This window comes from Chinchilla lanigera, unplaced genomic scaffold (genome assembly GCF_000276665.1).
Source record: "Chinchilla lanigera isolate Chin_1 unplaced genomic scaffold, ChiLan1.0 scaffold00014, whole genome shotgun sequence".
In the NCBI taxonomy this organism is placed as follows: Eukaryota; Metazoa; Chordata; class Mammalia; order Rodentia; family Chinchillidae; genus Chinchilla; species Chinchilla lanigera.
In genome coordinates, this window is record NW_004955415.1 from 13,940,376 (window position 1) to 13,962,276 (window position 21,901).

The 21,901-nt window shown below is 48.9% G+C and overlaps 2 protein-coding genes across 5 annotated transcripts in view; both read left to right on the top strand.

Annotated features, from left to right (window-relative positions):
• Positions 1-21,901, top strand: part of Ptpra (protein tyrosine phosphatase, receptor type, A) — a 147,135-nt gene that overhangs the window by 120,442 nt on the left and 4,792 nt on the right. For all 4 annotated transcript variants that reach the window (XM_013512312.1, XM_005380770.2, XM_005380771.2 and 1 more), the window contains 8 exons: positions 8,093-8,190; positions 9,359-9,478; positions 10,178-10,344; positions 11,028-11,163; positions 11,835-11,984; positions 13,510-13,603; positions 14,455-14,531; positions 14,987-15,121. In XM_013512312.1, the coding sequence (XP_013367766.1) occupies positions 8,093-8,190; positions 9,359-9,478; positions 10,178-10,344; positions 11,028-11,163; positions 11,835-11,984; positions 13,510-13,603; positions 14,455-14,531; positions 14,987-15,121 (977 nt within the window). The remainder of the gene's footprint in view (positions 1-8,092; positions 8,191-9,358; positions 9,479-10,177; positions 10,345-11,027; positions 11,164-11,834; positions 11,985-13,509; positions 13,604-14,454; positions 14,532-14,986; positions 15,122-21,901) is intronic.
• LOC102019799 (proline-rich protein 2-like) lies at positions 434-5,873 on the top strand. The gene is made up of 3 exons (XM_005380769.2): positions 434-533; positions 5,079-5,235; positions 5,825-5,873. The coding sequence occupies exons 1-3, from the start codon at positions 487-489 to the stop codon at positions 5,849-5,851; spliced, it is 231 nt and encodes a 76-aa protein (XP_005380826.1). The 5' UTR covers positions 434-486; the 3' UTR covers positions 5,852-5,873.

Here is a 21,901-nt window from a genome sequence, read left to right on the forward strand (position 1 = left end):
CTTTGGTTTTTTGAGACAGGGTCTTGCCATGTAGTTCAGGTTGGCCTTGAACTCACTATGTAGGCCAGGCTGGCCTCAAATTCATGATGATCCTCCTGCCTCAGCGTCCTGGGTGCTGGGCTTACAAGCATGAGCCTTCACACTCAATCATTAAAAAATACTTTTAAAGCACATGCCGCATAAGCGGTCAGAAAGGTGTAGTGAGAAGTGTGGATGTGATCATACCCCATAAAGCCAGATAAGGAAGTTCCCTGCCATGGGGGTGGTACCTCAAGGAAAACCTATCAGAGGTCAGGAGAGTCTCCTGGCAAAGGCAGTAGAGGATTTGCCCAGCTGCCTGATGCTCTGCTCCAGAATTCCATCGAGAAGCTCTCACTCTGAAGAAGCCAGAATGGGCAGCTAGAGGCAAGGGGCACGCTGCATACCTGGCATGACCACCCTGCTCTCTTCTCCTGCAGGAGGACTACCACAAGCTCCTCACCAAGTATGCCGAGGCCGAGAACACCATCGACCAGCTGCGCCTCGGGGCCAAGGTACTGGGCTGGGCTGGGCGCCCCTGAAGGTGGCTTTTTATTCCTTAGTCCTAGGGAAAGGCCATTGCCCTCTGCATCTGGGAGCCCCAGTCCTCACTCTACGACAGGTCTCTCTGTGACCTGGTCTGGGTCTTGCCCTTTCTGGGCCCTGTTTCCTTTACCTTGATGAACTTTGATATTTTGGAATGCTAGAATCTGAGGTGTCCAGGAGTTTCACCAGAGCGTTCTTCTTCAAATTAAGTTCTGGGGTTGGACCACCTAGGCTCCACTCCTGACTCCATTGCTAATCAGGTGCATGTCCATAGGGAGGCTACGGGGCCTCTCTGGGCCTCTCTCTGGAGTAGTGCAAGATGTCTGCTCAGACCCTGGTGCTGCTCCCGGGGCCCGTCTTTGCCTGTCTTCTCCATAGCCTCTCCCAGTGAGTGTGCGGCGGGAGGTGAGCAGTCCCTCTTGGGACCACCCAGCCATCTTGGGAGGAGGCTACGCAGGCTGATCTTGAAACCATCCTCTCTCTGGGTGAGGCAGGAAGTGGAACCTGTCGCGACTTCCTGCTCTCCCCATCCCCCTTCCCCCTCAGGCAGCTGTGGAGGAGGGGTGGTGGCTGACAGCTGCCTTTCTTCTCACAGGGTCCTGCCACCCTCCCAGGCAGGCCCGCCCTGCCATACCCCAGGACCCTGCCAAGTGCTGCTCTCCAGATCTAAAGGCTCTTCCAGGGTGTGGGTGGGGCAGCCACGGTGAGAACATAGAAGGAGAGCTGTTCTGGGATCCTCCTGCCTCACCCTCCCAGACTGCTGGGGTTACAGGCCCGCACCACCACGTGGAGGCCTGTTCTGGGACCAAGACTGCTCCTTGGTCCTCACACCTGCCACCCACTGGCACATCTGTGAGAGGCGCTTCCTCAGACCTGTGGACTCCCCAGAGGTCAGAGGAGAAAGGAGCGGGCATCAGGCCCAAACCCTTCAGCAGACTGAAAACCTGGGGACCCGGCTAGGGCTGGGGCTGCTGAAGGGCCCGGAGCAGTCAAAGATCAGGAGGCGCTTGCAGGGGCTGCAGCCTCTCCCCCTCCCTCCTCCCTCCTCATTTATGGAGCCTGTCTAGGAAGGTACTGGCCTGGTACGTGGTGGGTGCCTCACCAGAGTAGGGAAGTCACTAGTGCAAAGCCCTACTGATGCTTTTTGTGCACAAGCACAGGCGCAGGCTGCGTGGATACCTGGGAGGGGTGGGACCTCCTCTCCTGCAGCTCCCCAGCCCAAACTCCCCATGGGCTCCAGGGAGCCTGGCTGGTACCCCGAGCCCAGCTTGCCTGTGAGGGGCTCCTAGGAGGGAGAGGCCAGAAACAGCTCCACAGAGCCAGCTCCCTTGCCCTGCTTCCTCAGCGAAGGGACAAAGGGATGCACAGCTGCACGCAGGCCCACACTCTGCCAGCCTCATCTCATTGCGGCGCAGTCGTGGGAGAGAAGGGATAGGGCCCTGGAGTGAGGGAAGGCCGCTCCCCAGGTCCACAGGCCCAGGGGGAGCCAGGAGTCCTCACTCTGGAGGCCCTGCCTTCTGCCCTGAAGGCACAGGGGACCCCAGAAGGCAGGCGGCCCAGATCTCATGTCAGGAGCCCATTCATGAGATGCTGCTCAGCGCCCACTGAAGGCCGGGCCCCCCTGGGAGGGAGCCAGGCCTGAGATGGGAGAGCAGGGACAGGTGGGGACCACAGGAAGGAGACACGCTGTTCAGAGGTGCCGGGCCCTGGCCATTGTCATCCCATGGGGTCCCCTGCACCTGCAGATGCTGAGGCTGGGTCAGGTGGGGTTTGCTGTGCATCCCACACCCCTGAGAGAGGTGAGGGTAGGACTGGACCCTGTGCTGACTGCACAGAGGGCGCTCCTCCCAGGCCTGGGTACATATCTGGCCCAGGGCCCTCTGGGGGACCGGCGTAGGGACAGGGCCGGTCACAGTGATGAGAAGCAGGAAGTGATGTTGGTTGACTGAAGTGACTTACAGCTAGGCACAGAGACATTAGGCAACTTACCCAAGACCACTCAACATGCAGTTACCCGAGCGGAAGCTTGGCCTCACATTGTGGCTGCGGGGCGCCCTCTCCACAGCGCACTGCAGGAACCACACTAAATACCTGCAGGATCTGCAGCCAGAACGCTGACCAAGGTCCTGCCTGGGAGTACAGTGGACCCAGGTGGGAACCTAGGGCTGGACCAGGGAGCCCCTGGGGGTGAGAGGCACAGAGCAGGGATCCCGCCAGTCAGGGGTCGCTGGTGGGCTCTGGTCTCCATGTAGGCCTCTGGGCAGTTTATGGTGATGTCACCGCATTCACTGGCCTGTCACTGCCCACCCCCCCACCCGTGTTCTTCCTCTGAGCTACCGGGGGCTGTGGAAGGACTGAGGTGACCAGCAATCAGCCCAGAAGGAATTAGGGGGGTGACACAAGACCGCCTTTCCCAAAGTGTGTTCTGACTGCCCCACTGGGTCCAGAAGCCCAGGTGGGGCTGGGGCAGGCTTCTGTGTTGTGGTGTGGTGCGGTGTGGTGCGGTGCAGTGTAGTGTGGTGTTGTAAGTGGAGGATATACTCCCTCCTCTCCTCCTCCCCTCCTGCCCCATTCATAAGCCCATTAGCATTTTAAAGGATGTGAGAAGGCCATCTGCGCAGAGAATACTCATTTGTTTAACCCAATGTTCCCCTGCTCCCGCCTGCCCAGAATCCCCTAGGGAGCCAGTCCTGCGCGGGACACTGCTGTGGACGCCTGGAAACCAGGGGTGGGGCCAGCTGTGTCCAGAGAGGAACAGGCCTGCGCAGTTCAGCAGTTGCCACCCTCGGCTATTTCCCGTTGCTCTGGGCATGTGCCTAGGCCTTGGGCCTCTCTGTTTCAAGCTCCTCTTTGATCCTGAAGCAGAGGGAAGGGCCTCTGCCCTCCGGAGCCCATCCCCACCTGCTTCCATTTTCCCAGCTGCTGCCCAGGTGGGGCCTGGGCCAGAGAGAGGAGGGCCGTCCCCTGGGATTTGGGTCACCTGGGGCAGAGCGGGGTGCTACTGGACAGCCTCCCACAGGCGGGTCTGAGCAGATGGCCGAAGGGATTATTCAAATCCAGCTTTGTTCTCCTCTGGTGAGGTTCAGCAGCAGGAGGAGGAGGCAGCGGGGCCAAGTCACACGTGGAGTAGGTGTTTCTGCCACAGCTGGGTCCTGAAGGACAGTGTAGACAGGAGAGGCTGCTTGCTGGGCTCCCGGGAGTCCCTCGGCCAGCCCATCCTTTGCTGCCTGGTCCCGAGCTTGGGGCTGCAGGGGCAGACAGCATAACCTCCCTGACATCATAACAAGGCACCAAGTCACCCCTGGAGTGAGGCTTTTCCTTGGAGCTGCCTCCGGAGTATCCACAGAAATGATAATTGTTATGATGATGGTAATGATGGTGTTGTGCATGGTGGCGATGGTGATATAATTAATGGTGATGGTGATATAATGATAGGGATGTGGTGATGGTGGCAGTGACAATGAATGTGAAGATGGTGACTGCTCTTGATTGAGCACTTACCTCTGGCCGGAAGTACTAGCTACGTGAGCTGCTCTAGGACTCAGGTGTGTGGCGGTAGAACCAAGGCGGGAAGCCGAGCCCTGACTGCGGGCCCCACCGCTACACCAGGCCTGGCAAACTCCATACACGGCCAGATGGAGTCTTTGCAGCTTTGTGGTCCCTCTGGTCTCTGTCGCAGCTCCTTGGCTCTGCTGCTCTGGAGCAAAAGCAGCTGCAGATAACACCTGGACAAACAGGTGCGGCTGTGTCCAGTGACACGCTGTGTACAAGAGCGGACCACAGTTCCAGCCTCTGTGCTCGACCTGTGTAGGGAACGTGAGCTCCTGCCGCTCACCAGGCTTCCTGCCTCGCTCCAGACTTCTCTCTCGCAAACCTGCTGCTTGCTCTGTTCAACCCATCCTCAGATGATGGAACCACAACCAGGGGGACTCATTTTTTTCACTTGGTGACTCATTGATTCATTCATTCATTCATTCAACCAGACAGCGATTCATTCATTCACTCATTTATTCATTCATTCAGACTGGCATTCGTTGCTATTTATTATCAGTATAATAATTCTTATTGGAAATATTTTATTTTTTATTAAGAAATAGTAATTCTTGTTTGCTATATATTATACAATAGTATGGTTACACCATAATAAATACTATATATCACAGTTGTAAATAGTGGAAAAACAGTCTGCTTTGGGGTCAGGTAGAGAAGTGTTGTAATCATAATCCAAACACTTATCAGCTGGAGATTCTTATTCAGTGTCGTAACCTCTCTGAGTTTTTGTTTTCCCTTCTTAAAGATAGGGCTGTTGGTCCCTGCACTGCTCCCTTTCAAGATAGCCATAAAGAGAAAGCAAAAGGACCCGGAAGCCCTTCACCTGGTGCCCGGTGCCACCCAAGGGCTCTACCACAGGGTGGAATCTGTCACTGGGAAGAGTGGCTGCTGAGCTACTGACCCCGGGGTGTGATGAAGTGAGGCCACCCTGACGTGGCTCTGCCCGCCTCCCTCTTCCACAGATCCACCTGTACTCGGACCCGCCCCAGCCTAGCCACAGCACCCACATGGGGACGGTGCCCCAGGGGACCAAGGTCTTGTCCTTCACCATCCCCCAGCCCCGCTCAGCAGAGTGGAGGCCCAGCCCCGCCAAGCAGCCCCAAGCCTCGGAGGCCGCAGGTGAGTCTGGGAAGGAAGTTCCTCCTGTCACTCATCTCAGGGAGCCTCGGTCACCCTGGGCCAGGGAAAACACAGGCTGCTATCTGGGCCTTGTGACATAAAGAAGTCAAGCAATGGGAAAAGGGCCTTGTGTGTGGCCAGGGCACCCAGTTGGGCCCTGACTCTGCCACTGGGCATCTTGGAAACGTTGGGAGTGGGGAGCGGTGACTGCAGCCAGCCCCTGCAGTCCGTGTGACACCTGTGATGTGGTCTCAGTTTAACCCTGCACCGACCTGGTGAGGGACGCACTGTTGTCACCCTGTGACCATTAAGAGACCAAGGCTGAAGGTCACACAGTAATGAAGGGAAGGGTTGGGACCAGGCCCCACTCGTCCCCGAGTTAGAGGCCACGCTACTACTGGGAACCCCAAGGCCCGCATGGCTCTATTCCTCCCAGCTTGGGACCTGGTTCTCACCCTGCCCAGCCCTATCCCTGGGGCCAGTGTGAAGACGGCTGAGCTGTAACCTGAGGATAGACGTGGGGGTTCTGAGCTTTCAGTTTGTCGGTCCTGGGAGGACTATCCTCATCCTCGACACCTGTGTCTTCCAGGGTGGCCCACGGCCCAAGGAGAACTGAGCCCCTCCTCACACCCCAACATGCCCACCCCAGGGTGGCTTCCAGAGAGCCAGGGCATTGCCACCGTCCAGCCCTCCGCAGAGTGGACCCACACGCTGGCTTCTCAGGCCAGCCGGCTCCTGGCCAAGGTGAGTAGGTCACTGCTTTGCCCTGGGAGGTACTGGGAGATACAGCTGGCAGTGTGGGCACAAGGCTTTCACTTCCCACCACTGCACTGAGGTCCGGCGGCCGGCCCAAAATACGAGTCTCGGGGCTGGGGATTTAGCTCAGCGGCAAAGCACTTGCCTGGTAAGCGCAAGGTCTTGAGTTCAATTCCTGGTACCAGAAGAAAAGACAAAAAAAAAAAAAAAAAAACACCGAGTCGGGGATCATATTTTAAAAAGAAAAGCAATTGATGTTATTGTGGTCCACCAAGCTAATTTATTGTGGTCAACAAATACTTATTGACCATGTGTTATGTGCCAGATGCTTGACTAAATGTTGGTGATATGGAGAGAAAGAAGATATAAGAGGAAAGCTTATAGCAAATATTAACAGCAATATTGATAAGTGACTATGCTGTTATTATGATAACCACTAGTTACATGTGGGTATTTATAATTAAATTTTTAGGGTTGGGGATGTATCTCAGTGGTAGCAGGAAGGCTTGCCTAGCAGGTGTAGGCCCTGAGTTTGATCTCCAGTTCCTCAAAAAATTTAAAAATTAAATTTTAATTAATTAAATAAAACTTAAATGTAGTTCCTTGAAGTCAGGCATCATGGTGCATGCCTGTAATCCCAGCACTCAGGAGGCTAAGGCAGGAGGATCACCATGAGTTTGAGACCAGCGTGGACTACATAGCAAGACCCTGTCTCAAAAAAAAAAAAAAGATTAAAAAAAATAAAATTTAGTTCCTTGATCATACTGGGCACATTTTAACGCTCAGTAGACACATATTAGAGATTAGGGGCCTGGCCACTGCCTAACTGGGCCCTTCTTTCCCCTCCAAGTCACCTGTCAGTTCAGCTCCACCCTCCAAGACCCAGCTCAGATACCAGCTATTCAGTGATGATTTGAGCACTGTGCACAGTCTGTTCTCTCTACTTGTGTTGTTGACCCTAAAATAGTCCTTGAATTAAAGTTGCCTGTGACTTCCTGATCTTTCTTAGACTCCATCCTCTGGAATCTCCTCATAGTGCTTCACAGTCCTTGAAAGTATTATTTCCCCACATTTGGTTCTCTTGATTTTTCTCACTGTTTTAAATGTTCTTCTGGCTTTTGTTCCTCTTTGTACCCCTTAATATAATTTAATTTCCACTGTAATTTGTGGATAGTCATTTCTTTAAATGTACCTTTCCCGGTCCCATTTCCTGCTCTCCATCTATGCCTCCTTAGTTTCCTTCCAAGGCTGTTATTCTTCCTAAACTTGACAATGTAATGCTGAGGATCTCCAGGATTTTTGTTTCCGTTTTGTTTTATTTTTGAGATGGAGGTCTATGTTGCCCAGGTTGTTCTTGAACTCATGCGCTCAAGTTCTCCTCCCATGTTAGGCTCCTGAGTAACTGGTACTATAGGGATGCACACCATCCCTGGCTAACCCACAGAGTTCTCAGTTTTATCCTTCTGTTCTTCCCCTTATGTTCTCTTTGAAAGGCCTTTTTTTTTTTTTTTTTTTTTTTAAAAAAAAAAAAAACAAGGTTTTAGTATGCAGTTCAGGCTGGCCTTGAATTCACTTTGTAGCCCAGGCTGGTCTCAGACTTGCAACGATCTTCCTGCCTCAGCCTCCTGAGCTGGGATTACAGGCATGTGCTACCACACATGGTTTGAGACTTCTCTTAAGCGTCTTAGCCACATTTTCAGAATTTTATACGTCCTTACAGGGATACCTCAAGACTCTTTAGATTTAATATCAGAAACTAAAATATATCTCTTACTCAACTCCAAAACTGTTTTTTGTCCTTTGTCCTTTGGCGTCACAGTGAGTGCAATGTAACCCACCTAAACAGCAGGCTGGATTCAGGATTGCCCAGATACCTTACTGTGTCCCAGCTATGTGAATTTGTTCATACCCGTACCTGAAATCCCAGTTAAGTATACTTAGGAAGCATTTAATTAATAATTGAGTAGATGGACAGATAAATTGTATATTTGTGAGACCCTGTGAACACAACCTTCCAAAAGGCAGGATTAGGTGTTCCCAGTTCCCTAGCATCTTTCTTCCCCGTAGAGTATGTTCTCATCTTTGCTATTGGCTACTTTAGGACCAAAAGAAGAAACAGTGAATGATTTCTGGAGGATGATCTGGGAACAAAACACAGCCACCATCGTCATGGTTACCAACCTGAAGGAGAGGAAGGAGGTGAGTGGAAATTAGATAAGAGGTTCCCCAGTACAGGTATGGCCAGCAGAAGGGCTGTTCTACTGGAGCTGTGACTTTGAGCCTGGCAGTCTCATTTTTGTGGCTGCTGTGCCAGTAGCTCATCCAGACAGACATAAGCTGGTGCACTTGCCAGATTTTTCTGTGGTCTGGAAGCTTCCAGTGAACTTCAGAAAGGGCCCAGGGCACATTTCCAGGCCTACTAGTCAGATATCTTACTCTGGTTTCCGAATGGCTTGGAATGAAGACTTGGGCCCATTAGCTAAGGAAAAGCCACAGCGAGGCTTTTCTCAGTTGGTATCTCTAGTCCCTCCTTGTCCTGGTTTCCTGGCCCACCTCCCGGGGCCTTTAATGCAGCCTAAAGTTGGCAGAGGGAACTGTATGAACCTAGACCCTGCAGGAATGTGAGGAAATCTGCGGCTTCACCCTGCTGGTAGCCTTCTGGCTGCTGTTTTCCTTCTGTGGCTGCCTGGTTTACTACTGACCTGCCAGTTCCCTTATTGGGCCACAGCCAGTGCCATTCCTACATCCTAGATGTAGTCCCAGTGAAAAATCCCATTAGAGACAGCCTTTCTCAAGGTTGGCCTTTGAGTCTCCTTAATCGCTATCATGAGGTTTTGGGTGTATTGATCAGTAACTCCACAATTCATAGGCAGTATAGTGCTGGATTTTGGCATCAGGTTAGTGTCTCCCAACCAGACCTTTGGCCCTTAGAAGTTATCCAAGGCCTGGTGAAGGGAAAGGGCCTTAGGCTTCTCATTTACAGTCTCGGTAGTCCATCCTGGATGGCCTCCATAGAGCAGGCCACCAGTTCCAAGGGTTCAGACAGGCTTGTTCCTAGAGCCTGACCTGGGTACTGTGGAAATGCAGATTTTGTAAGTAAAGTGGCTTCAGATTTTATCTTAACTGAGAGGATAGGAATGGAAAGATGGATAAGTATGGGGCTGAGGCTGTGTGTAAATAAATTGTGGGAGCTGAGGAATTTGATTAAAGGAAGTTAAAATAAATAGGTCTCCACTGACTGAGGTGAGAGAAGAGACCATAGGGCTTTCTGAGGACTTTAATGTGTGCTTTGTGGTCTCTTCCTTTCAGGCCCTTTGCATCTGTAGGGAAATCTGAAGTAAGGGAATATGTGTCCGTTTTTTTCCAGTGTAAGTGCGCCCAGTACTGGCCAGACCAAGGCTGCTGGACCTATGGGAATATCCGTGTGTCCGTAGAGGATGTGACCGTCCTGGTGGACTACACAGTACGAAAGTTCTGTATACAGCAGGTACTGTCTCCTGCCCTTTTTCCAGGTTCTTACTTAGCATCTGCTGACCACCAAGAGAATGGAAATAGGCTGGGTCGTCCCCACTTTTACTGAGAGTCAGTCATTGCTGAGTGTGCAGTGCGTTTGGATTCTGAAACCTGTGATCTGGCCTCCAGGGAACTTCTCTGCCATAGCAGGGAGGAGTGTTTTTGTGTCAGGGAGGAGAGCACCCATTGAGGTAGAGTATGGTTACCTTGGGTGCCAGGTGTGGAGTGGAGACATCAGGAGGTGGCTCAGTCTCCTGTGTGCTCAACTCACCTCTTCTTCCCTACTCCAAAGGCTGCTGACAGATGTCAAAGCCTGTCCGGGGCCCTCCCGAGCAACCCTGGAGGCCTGGACAAAGCTGATTCTACTAAGGGGCACATGGTACAGTGGAAAGAGGATTTACGAAGAATCTGGAGCCCTACATTTTCATTCTTACCTGACCATTCATAAGTGCTAGCCCTTGACCAGTTCATTTAAGCTCTTGAGTTTTCACCTTCCACAACCATAGACCAAGAATAATCATAACACCCCTGCCTGACTTACTAGAAAGAATCTCTCTCACTGTCATTTCTCCATTGTCATTGATAGCTGCTGCTGTACACCCCTCCCCACCCCACTCCCTGGTGCTGCCCAGACATGAGCATCAGAAGCAACACACAGAATCTCAATTCACAGGTGGGTGATGTGACCAACAGAAAACCACAGCGCCTCATCACTCAGTTTCACTTTACCAGCTGGCCAGACTTTGGAGTCCCTTTCACCCCAATTGGCATGCTCAAGTTCCTCAAGAAGGTGAAGGCCTGTAACCCTCAATATGCAGGAGCCATCGTGGTCCACTGCAGGTCAGTATGGCTGCCCCTTGCAGGTCAGTATGGTATCCTTACTCAGTGGTCAGAGCAGGGGAATACCACAGGAACCCTGGCTAAGGAGGCTAGCACTGAGCATATGAGCAGAAAGGGCCCCATGCAGTAGCCAGAGAGATTCCTCAAGCTCTGTTGCAGGGTAGAGAATATGACTTGAGGAAAGAAGAAAGCAAAAGCAATCTTCCAAAGTTGGAAGTTGGGAGATCCTCATATAAACCAAGAGTTTGAGTGCCATTGTGCCCATATATACTTGAGCCCTTCAGACCCTTCTGTTGCTTTGTTGTTTTTTACAATTTGCAATACTAGAGATTGAACCCAGGACCCACCAGGCAGTTCAGGCTGGCCTTGAGCTCACTCTAGCCCAGGCTGGCCTCAAGCTTGGGTCTTCCTGCCTTGGCCTCCCAAGTTCTGGGATTATAGGCATGCAGCACCACACCTGGCTGCCTTCAGACACTTCTAAGTGTCAAGGGATCCATTCCTGATAGCTAGAGTTTAGGAGTTCAGGACACAGTGAAGTTGTTGGTTCCAAAAGAGTCCCAGCTTTACCCTGTTCAGAATTAATATTTAGAGACATGAAGAAAGAGTGCCAACCTAAGCCATTCTTCCCCGTTCTCCCACAAGGCACACTTCCCCCCGGTAACACCACTGCTCTTTGGCTACAGTGCAGGTGTCGGGCGCACAGGTACCTTTGTCGTCATTGATGCCATGCTGGACATGATGCACACAGAACGGAAGGTGGATGTGTATGGCTTTGTGAGCCGCATCCGAGCCCAGCGCTGCCAGATGGTGCAAACAGACGTGAGTGATGAGCCCAAGGTGGAGGGGATTCCAGGGCCAAAACTGCCCCCTTTGAGGGCTCACTCAGTCTCCTAGGTTATTGTAAATGATCCTCGTACAGTGTGATGAGGACCCTTATAAACTATGTACTTACAGAAGTAGCACAGAGGAGATTGTGGCTTTGTGCCTGGGCAGTCAGGAATCAGTGTGATTTTCGCTGGAGCTTCACTGGAAGCAGACATCCATGAGGGAAGCAAACATGCCAGCACCTACAAAGTCATGATGTAGTGGCCATGTCCTGGAGCAGCAGTGAGATGGCCTGTGTGGTCAGTGCACAGCATGTGAGGGAAGCTGACTGCAGACTGTCACGGGCTTTGTGCCACTCCAGATTCTGATAACCCTTAAGACTATCAAATCTGCCCTCTTGAGCTGAGCAGAAGCTGCATATGGCCTTCTCGCATTGCTTCCAGAACCCGCAAGGAGATTGGTACCCTGCCTGTCACGTTAAGCACCTGCAGAGGGACTCACACACTTCAAGTCCTGCCTCACTGAGGAGTTAGGACAATAAAAGTGAATTATTTTATCCTGCTAGGATCAAAGGAGAGGTGGACTGGAGTAAAGGGGTGGGAGGGGTGATCTGGCACAAGGACTGTGTTGTGTGTACTGAAGATTTAGCATCATCCGAATTTCAGATGCAGTATGTCTTTATATACCAAGCCCTTCTGGAGCATTATCTCTATGGGGATACAGAACTGGAAGTGACCTCTCTAGAAACCCATCTGCAAAAAATTTACAACAAAATCCCAGGGACCAGCAATAATGGATTAGAGGAGGAATTTAAGGTGAGTTGGAGCTGGAATATCAACTCTAGATGGAAGAAAGCACATGATCTAGATAGACGCTTGACGCCTTGTACATTTACTAGTAGACAGAGTCCCCTGATGAGGCAGACAGGTGGCCTTTTACCCATACTCCCTCTTGATCAACACATTCTGCACATTGGAATAACTTGGGTAGTGAGGGGTTATCAAGGAGTGGTATTTTTTATTTTGTTTTTTGTTTTTTTGACACAGGGTCTCACTATGTAGTTCAGGCTGGTTTTGAACCCATGGCAATCCTCCTGCCTCAGCTTCCCATGTGCTGGGATTACAGGAGTGTTCCACCACACCCAGTCAGTGGTATTTTTTAAAGCTCCCCAGCCTTCCCAAATGATTATAATACACGGCAAGAACAAAGTTCCTCTGTAAGGACCAGCTAATAAGTACTTCAGGCTTTGCAGATCATTACAGTCTCTTTCCCAACTACTGAACACTGCCACTGTAGCATAAAAGTAGCCATAGAAAACATATAAACAAATGAATGGAGCCTCCTTCAAGAAAACTTTACTGTGACAGCAGGCTGGGCTTGCCCTGTGCACCTTAGGTGCTGATCACTGCTGTATACCATTAGATTATAGCTCTCAGTACATAAGCCAGTGTCAGGACTGAGGGTATTGCTCAGTGGAAGGTACATGCTTAGCATATATGAAGCCCTGAGTTCAGTCCCTAGCACCAAAAAAAGGCACAAAGTCAAAATCTAATATCATACTCGCATCAACAAAAACTGTTCCCAAGAACAAGGGATTTTGAATTGGGATGAGAAGAACCACTTTTCTTTAAGCACTAGGTAAAGGAAAGAAGCAGTTTCCTTCTAAACTGTAGTGTGTACACAAATTTCTCAGGATCCTGTCAGGGCTGAGGGTACAGGGATCCTGGCGGAGCAGGTTCTGATTGAGTAGGTCTAGGTTAGAGCCTGAGATTCTGCATCTCTTAACAAGACAAGGCCAGTGCTGCTGATGTCTGGGCTACACTTTGAGATGCAAGGATTAAGAAGAAACCTCAGAATCAGAGGACAGGAGGATACACATTTGAGTAAGTTTTCCTAGGAGTCTGACACTGCCTCTAGGGATAGAACAGCGAAGCAGGTGGTGCAGAGACATACTCCCTCGTACTGTACTGGGATCCTTGCTCTGGATTCAAAATGTGCCAGGCCAAGGGGCTGGGGATTTAGCTCAGTGGCAAAGCACCTGCCTGGCAAGCGCAAGGTCATGAGTTTGATTCCTGATACTGGAAGAAAAAAAAAAAAATGTGTTCCAGGCCAGAGGAATCCACAGGAAGAAAGTGTGTCCCAGGCACTTGACTTGTTTACTGAATTTAAAGATAGAAGAAATAATGTTCCAATGAGAATTTGTAGAAAGAGGTGAGGGTCCTGAGGGTAAGAGCAACAGCACACAGCCAGCATGGCATGGAGGTGCAGGCCCAGTGACAGTAGTCTTATCAAGTTCCATTACTGGAATCAGTAATTTTTCCCCTTCCCTACCTCATTTAGAAGTTAACGTCAATCAAAATCCAGAATGACAAGATGCGGACTGGAAACCTTCCAGCCAACATGAAGAAGAACCGGGTATTACAGATCATTCCATGTAAGAGCCTTCTCCCTACCCCAAAGCTGTATTGCCCTATCCCCCAATTCTCTCACCCCTGCTTCTACTTTTCTAACACTAAGTAATGATTGGCCATTACAGCCAGGCGTGGTGGCACACGCCTGTAATCCTAGAATTTGGGAGGTTGAGGCAGGAGGATTGCTGTGAGTTCAAGGCCAGCCTGGGCTACATAGTAAGTTCAAGGCCACCCTGAACTATAGAGTGAGACTCTGTCTCAAAAACAAAAAAAGAATCGGGGCTGGAGATTTAGCTCAGTGGCACAGCACCTGCCTGGCGAGCGCAAGGTCCTGAGTTCGATTCCCGGTACTGGAAAACAAACAAACAAACAAAAAAAGAATCATGGCATTGCCTTTTTTGTTCCCAGTTCTTAAATGGCTTCTAGAAACATAAAAACCAAAGGCTTTCTCTCTCCTGGGCTAGGAACAGACATGTCCCTGCCCAGCAGAGGTTATATCTGCCCAGGGCTGTGCAGGAGCAATAGAGAAAAAGAACATGCTGGCAAGAGTATTGGTCAGCTTTCCCACTGCTGAATAAAATACCCAACATCTAAAGTAAAAGAGGGGAGATTTAATTTGGTTTTAGTCCATGGTCATCCGGTTCCAACACAGAAACATCATGGCAGAAGGATGGGGTAAACAAAGCTCCTTCGTTCATGGCATCTGGGAGCAGAGCAGAAGAGGAAAGGGCCATGGACCAGACATAGCAGCCAACGCCACACAGACACATCCAGAAGTGTGCTACTGATCCCTGAGTGTCAGCTCCAAAACCAGTCAAGTTGACAGCCCATTTTAACTGTCCTAACAAGCTACAAGCCACTATCCTTCTTGCAGATGAATTCAACAGAGTGATCATTCCAGTTAAACGAGGCGAGGAGAACACAGACTACGTGAATGCATCCTTCATTGATGTGAGTGATGGATGTGTCCCCTGCGCTCCCAACACCCCATGGAGATTCCCTGGGACTTACAGTGCCTCCCTCACATGCCTGTTTGGGAGGATCTTCTCTGAGTCAATCAGTAGCTACTGAGCTGATACCCAGCCATTGTGCACACTAGGTCTGCTTAGCCCCAAAGAGCAGAAGATGGGCGAAACAGTGTGTGCACCAGTGTGATACCTAGAGGGAAAGTTCATAACAAATTCACAGCCCAGAGCTGATGAAATGTGCAGTATCTTTCCAGTACCTGGACTACTTGTCCTAGCTCTAGCACCCCCGCCCTTCCCAAGGTTTTGATCCTTGGGAACTCTGCTTCTAATGGGTTTGCCTCTAAGTAGCCCCCATTCCTGCCTCACTGCCTCCCAAACAAGCTTCACCCCTCCCTGATTAAAGCTTACTCACCCCTGTGATTGCCCTGGCGTGTCTAGGGTTACCGGCAGAAGGACTCCTACATCGCTAGCCAGGGCCCTCTTCTCCACACAATTGAGGACTTCTGGCGAATGATCTGGGAGTGGAAATCCTGTTCCATTGTGATGCTAACAGAACTGGAGGAGAGAGGGCAGGTGAGCTTGATAAAAGTCCTGGGCTGTGGGAAAGCAGTAGTGAAGGGAGCGGGGTAGCGGGGTTGCGGGGTAGACGAGAAAGTATGAACTTTTTAAAAAGCCGTTTCCAGGCAGTATTACTTAGCCAATTGGTATCTGAACAGTCATCACCTTCTTTTAAGATCAAAAAGAGCCATGTGATCTATAACTCCATTGAGTTCCCTGACGATTCCCACACTTGGTCTGTTGTCCTGCATACAACCCAGTCTGTGCACACATCCCATCTACCATGCTGCCCAGGCAGGAAGAGTCAGGAGAGGAGGGCTGCGGTTAAGACCAAAGGTTGCTTCTCTGCTGGCTACACAAAAGAAAATGACAGAATTTGGGAACTAAAAACAAGAAAGTTACAACTTAATAGTCATTGACAAAGAAAAACCTTTTACCCTTAAGTACTAGAGATGTATATGTACCTTCACTCGCTGAGTAATTGAGGGGAGGAAGTTAGAGGAGGAACTGGCCTGCGCTTCTCAGGCTTGACAAGGACATCTTTCAGAGAAAATCGCCCTTAAGTGGATTGAAACTTAGGGCTTCTGGGGTTCAGGCTTTACAGCCCCTGCGAGGTCAGCTCCCACTCACAGTAGGAAATCTCTCACTACTGTTCTCGAGTCAAGAGTCTTACAGCCCGCACAGAAAGCTCAGCCTGAGGGATACCCCTCCCATCCTTCAGCTCCGCCCAGTTAGTGATTCCATGGTGCACTTTTTTTTTAATCACCCTGCAGTACTGGGGATTAAACCCAGGGCTTTCACACCACACTACATTCCTAGACTCTTCCTACCCTTTTAAAAAAATTTCTGAGGTAGGGTCTCGCTAAGTTGCCCAGGCTGTGTTTGAACTTGTGATCCTCCTGACTCAGCCTCCCAGAGTGCTAGTATTACAGGCACACACCACCCCACCAATCTCTACAGTGCTTATTCCTTTAGGCACTTTCTAGGATTACCAACAGGTTGTACATTGCAGTAAATGGATGGTTCATTATGTCTGGAGGGATCAGAATCAATAGAATGATTCTGGAGAAGCTAGCAAGGCCTGGGAGAAGAAAGTTCATAAGCTACAAGGAACTTCTACAAGCTACAGTTAGGACTTCATAAAGTAGTTAAAGAACCTTTGAGAAATCCAATTTGTGTGTATGTGTGTTTTAACGCCTCTGGTGACGTGAGCGGGACACATGAGAAATGCACAAGCCAGAAACAAGACAGCATAGCAGTAATGCTGGTGCCCTGGACGTGGCAGGGCTGAGGAGCATCTGTCCCTGAAGGGAGCAGAGCAGGTGGGCCATACAGGGAAAGGACTAACAACTGGACCCATTGGTGACTCACTGAGTTTGTAATCAACTACACATTAAAAACACTGTTTGCTACATTGGTTGTTCCACACTTAGTTGTTCCCTGTTCTCTAGTGTACTTAAGTTTGATATGCACATTTGCTCATCCTGACATTTCATTGTTGAGTTTTTTTTTCTTTTATTGGGAGGGAGAGTGCAAGGTCTCACAAAGTTGCTCAGGGTGGTTTTAAACTTTTAGTCCTCCTGCCTCAGGCTCCTGAATAGCTAGGATTACAGATGTATGCCACTATGCATAGCAACTTTTTGTATTTCTTGGTTGTTTGGTTGGTTGGTTGGTTGGTTTAGGGTTTTTTGCAGTACTGGGAATGGAACTTAGGGCCTTCACACAGCTACATCCCCAGCTCATTATTTTTATTTTTTTGAGGTGTGTCTTGTTTTGGTTTTTGCTTTTGCTTTTTTCTTGAGATGGGGTCTCATTGCATAGTTCAGGCTAGTCTTGAGTTCATTATGTAGCCAAGCTGGCCTTAAACTCATTGCAGTCCTTTTGCCTCAGCCTTCTGAGTGCTGGGATTATAGGTGTATGCCACAACACCTGACTGACTTGTTTTTGAGACAGAGTCTCACTAAGCTAGTAAATTATTCAGACTAGACTCAAGTTTAGATCCTCCCGCAGCAGCCTCCCAGAGTGCTTGGGATTACAGGTGTGTGCCACCACACCCAGCCTCTTTTCTTAATTCTCATTAGTCCTGTAAATCCACAGCTCACCTTCCCAGCCTTGTACTGTGTGCATCCTTTGTAGGTCATCTATCATTAGTAACAAGACTGATGAAGCAGAAGATATGGGTTAAGGTCCTTTGCTTTGCTTCAAGGAAGCAGACACCTGAGTTACAAAGCCCAGCTAGGACAGGATCCACTGGGTTAGCAGGAGCCATGAGGGAACATGCAGATTAGACCAGGACCCATGCACACTTTCTCCGATATCCTTCTAAATGGATGATGAGGTAATAAGCTTCTGAGTGGATCAGAACAGGATATCAGTTCCATATTTTGTTTGTTTTTTTTTGTTGTTGTTTATTGTCTTTTGAGACAAGGTCTCGGTATGCAGTTCAGGCTGGCCTTGAGCTCACTTTGTAGCCTAGGCTGGCCTTGAACTCACAACAATCCTCCTGCCTCAGCCTCCGGAGTGCTGGGATTACAGGTGTGCAACACCATGCCTGGCTTCAGTTCTATATTTCATAAGGTCTCACTGACCATGAAAACTTTTACTTCGTGTTTCATCTTCTATTCATGCTGTCAGGATAACTTCCACAGATGCTAACATGGGAGAGTTGGGGACTAAATGATACAGTAAAGGTGCCCACAATTATACTCTGTTCTCTTTTGATACACTAAGGATCACAGGCAGCCCTGTGGCTTTAAATATAATCTCCGTGTCAAAGACTCTTAGGTCTGTGTCTCCATCCCAGCTACCTGCTGCCATTCCCAACTGTAGATCAGTGGGTGTCCATGAAAGACCTCAGGCTTCATATGGCCCAAATAAAATTAATTTCCCCTTTCCCCCATATTATGTCCATTCACCCTGACCTATCTCAATAAATGAGACCACCTTCTAGCCAATTTCATCTGTCATAATTCTAGGAGTCACCTTCCCCATTCTCCTTCCTTCAGCCCCCACAGGCAGCTTATCAGTGAGTTCTTATTCCTGCTGAGCATATCTACTCTCCAGCTTATACTACCACACTCAAACAAGCCTCCAGCATCTCTCACCTGCTGAGAGATGAGCCCATGGACAATGGTGATGCTTCCTACCAGCACTGCTCACCTGCAGTTGCCTAGCAACTGATCTTCCTGCCTCCAGTCCCACCCCCTCTTGTTCATTTCTTCACATGGCAGCTGGTGGTGCTTTAGAACAATATAATGTTGTGTTACTACTACTTTTGTTGTTGCTTTTTGTGTTTGTTTGTTTTTGAGACAGGGTCTTGCTATGTAGTTGAGGCTGGCCTTGAACTCATTATGTAGCCCAGGCTGCAAGAGCAATCCTTCCACCTCAGCCTCCCAACTGCTGAGATTACAGGTGTGAGCCACCACACCTGGCTAGTCACGTTACTTCTTGGCTTCTGGAGATCTTGAGGAAAATCTGCCTGTGCATACAAAATTTAGAGACTTTTAGTGGTCATATGTAGTTCCCAGACTGGAACTGATTCTTTCTCTTAGTCTTACTTGCGTATTTCTTTTAATGTGCTTATTTTTAAATCCCCTAGTTTTCATATTTTCTTACCCTTCTCTCCACTGTATACCAAGTGGGGCACATTTTCAGCAGTGACTGACAACCTCTCTTCTTGAAAGAGGCTCCCATATTGCTCCTGGCCCTGCATTCCTCACAGACCTCTCCAGCTCTGCCCTCCTATATCTGTCTCCACCAGAGTCCCTGGGCATTTTTAGCCTGAGCTGCAGCAAGCACCCAACCCCTGCTGCCCCTACTCTGGATTCCTTAATCCCACGTTCTGCCTCCTGCTTAGGGCAATGCAGATTTGCCCCAGTAGATCTTTCCCCATGTTAGGTCCATCCACTCTGATCTATCCTAATAACTAACACCACCTTCCACCCAGTTGCATATGTCACAACCCTAGGAGTCACCTTCCTTACACCCCTTCTGGGCTGAAGCTGCTCAGTGCCTTCTCCCAAACCCTTCCCTTCCCTCAGCTCACTGAAGACTCTGAACTGTGTTGCTGTAGTAACATTTGTCACCACTGCCTTCTCACAGCCGAGAGAGGCACCTCTAGGGACTGTTTGCCTCATCCTTCCCCTTTGTCCTCAGGTTGACATTTTTTATTTTGTTTTGCTTTTGTTTTTTAAGACTGGATCTCATTGTTTTCTAAGGTCAAGTGGTCCTCCTGCCTCAGCCTCCAAAGTAGCTGGGACTACGGCATATCCCACCACACCTGCCTTTGGCTTTGTTTTTATGTCTAACCTACTCCTTTGATTTTATTGTTGAGTCCGCATGGAGGCCTAAACTAAATGAATCCTGTCACCTTCACCTGGGGGAGTAGGTCTCACAAATATATTAGTATTATGATGCTTTCCTTCGTGTCTTCCCTTAAATCCTAACCCCATGAATTTACCTGGCTTAGTCATTTTCTCATCACTGAGACATAATACCCAGCCGCAACTGAAAGGAGGAGAGGTTTCCTTTGGCTCACCTTTCTGTCCATAGTTGGCTGGCTCCAAGGCAAGATGGTATAGCAGAGGGTTACAGCAGCAGAGAGGGGTTCATGGTATGGCGGACAGGAAGCAGAGAGAAGGGGAAGGGAGGAATGTGGAGGGAAATACACCCTTCCAGGCCACGCCCCCAGTGGCCTGAATCCTCAGACCATGCTCCACCTCTGAACATCACATTTAACTATACACTCATCTGTGGACTGACCACTGATGAATGTCACATCCTCATGATCTGGTCACCTCCCAAAGCTCCACCTATGAGCACATGAGGCTTTAGGGGGACCTCTAGACACCCTTCCAACAACTTGCCTCCTTCCTGCAATAGCTTTATCTACTTGAACCAGTGGATGTCATCAGTCTGCACCCTGAGGTCAGTCAGGACCAGATAGATCCAGCTAGGACCACCTGGAGCCACTATCCCCATTAGGCAGCCAAAGCAGATTCCCCATTTGCTGACCCTGCTAACACCCTCTTGTCCCCAGCTTTAGGAAGGGCCTCTCTCCCATAGTTCCCGGTTCTCCCCACCTAAGCCCTCCTTCTAACCCTTTTCCTCACCGCTGTGTATCATTAAGAAGATCCTAAGATCTGAATGCTATTAGGTGCAAGGTTGTAGTATTTCCTTCCCTTGTGAAGCTTGACTATGCTCTCTTCCTTCTGCTCATAACCTCTGCTGCCCTCACGCCCACATGGAGCTAAGCTAAAGTTCAGTGGCTTCAATATCCGTCTTCACTCCTGGCCAAAAAACTGTGTAAAGGCAGTATTGGAGGGGAACTGTGGTAGTAGAATCATTCCCCCACACTGTAATATCTGGTTGAGGTGAACCTTAATTAGGAATTTTTTTTTAACTCTTATGGTTGAAGAATGGAATCCCCAGGGCTCCTGGTGGGCACAGGTGGGAAAGTACTGATCTATGACATTTCCTTGATCCACCACTTTAATAACCCTGTTTAAATGAGCTCACTATCATTTATAAAGGGGTTACTGAATGATTGCAGTGTCAAGCATCACAAAAATTGACTTGTGTATGTGTTTATTGGCCATTTTTATTCTTTCTTTTTTTTCCCAATCAGATTTTATTGGTACCTTTTAGATATACATAATGGTCACATTCATCATAGAGAATTTGTAAATGTACATGATATAACTTGTATTTTTCCCCCATTCCCCTCCCCCCCCTTCAAGCCCTTCTGCCCTCCCCACTTACAAAAGCTTTGTTTCCATGTCAAATTGACTTTTAATAATGAATTTATTAGGGGCTGGGGATTTAGCTCAGCAGCATAGTGCCTGCTTGGCAAGCGTGAGGTTGTGAGTTCAATTCCCGGTACCAGAAAAAAAAAAAAATAAAAATAATGAATTTATTAGACTATGATACTATCAGTGATTTTTTTCCTACTTTTCTCAGTGTTTCCAAATCTTTTCTAATGAGCATATGTACATGTATGGTTGAGAATTTTAAAACTGCCAGTAGTAAACTTCAGATTTCTACACCCATGGCTCTAAAAAACCATGTAACTATTTTTTTTTTTTACATGTTCATGCCTTGACTTGTTCTGCAGACACTGAACAAATTCATTCACCAGTACTTACTGAGAGCCTACTATATACCACACATCATACAAGGTGCTGAGAATACAAAGTTGAAAAGAGACAGCCCCTCCCCAGAAGGAGCTGGAGAGGGTATTGAGCCAGGTACAGAGAGTAAACATCTCTCCTCACTTAGCAAAGACAGACGTGTGAGTGAAGGCAACTTTAAGGTACCACTGTAGATGAAAGAGATCAAAAAGGGAGAAAAAGATACCGTGTGTGGGCAGGGCTATGGAGAAGCACTGTGGCTGAGTGGGAGTAAATGGATTCAGCTTTTATAGATTAGCAGTCTATGTAAACAGCAGTAAAATGTGTAAGCTATGCATGGTGTTGCATGCATATAATATCAGCACTTGGGAAACTGAGGCAGGAGGATCACCAGCCTGAGTTACATAGTGAGTTCAGGCCAGCTTGGAATATGTAGCAAGACCTTGTCTCAAAAAATCAAAATAATAATAATAAATAAAATGTGGAAACACCTGGAGGACAGAGGGAGGAATTTGAACAAAGGCAGTCACCTCTCCTCCCCACACCTATTTGAGTGTTGATACTGCACTGAAAGAGTGGTTAGAGTTCATCACAGACCCTGTCATAGTATAAACTGGACTGTAAATAAGCAACACTACATGATTAACTGATAATCTCTGGTTAATTG

Excerpts from the sequence above, each read along its gene's own strand:
- LOC102019799 (XM_005380769.2), top strand. The coding sequence starts at position 487 with ATGCCGAGGCCGAGAACACCATCGACCAGCTGCGCCTCGGGGCCAAG. Across the intron at positions 534-5,078 it reads AGCTGCGCCTCGGGGCCAAG|ATCCACCTGTACTCGGACCC; the intron begins GTACTGGGCTGG and ends CCTCTTCCACAG. Across the intron at positions 5,236-5,824 it reads CCAAGCCTCGGAGGCCGCAG|GGTGGCCCACGGCCCAAGGA; the intron begins GTGAGTCTGGGA and ends TGTGTCTTCCAG.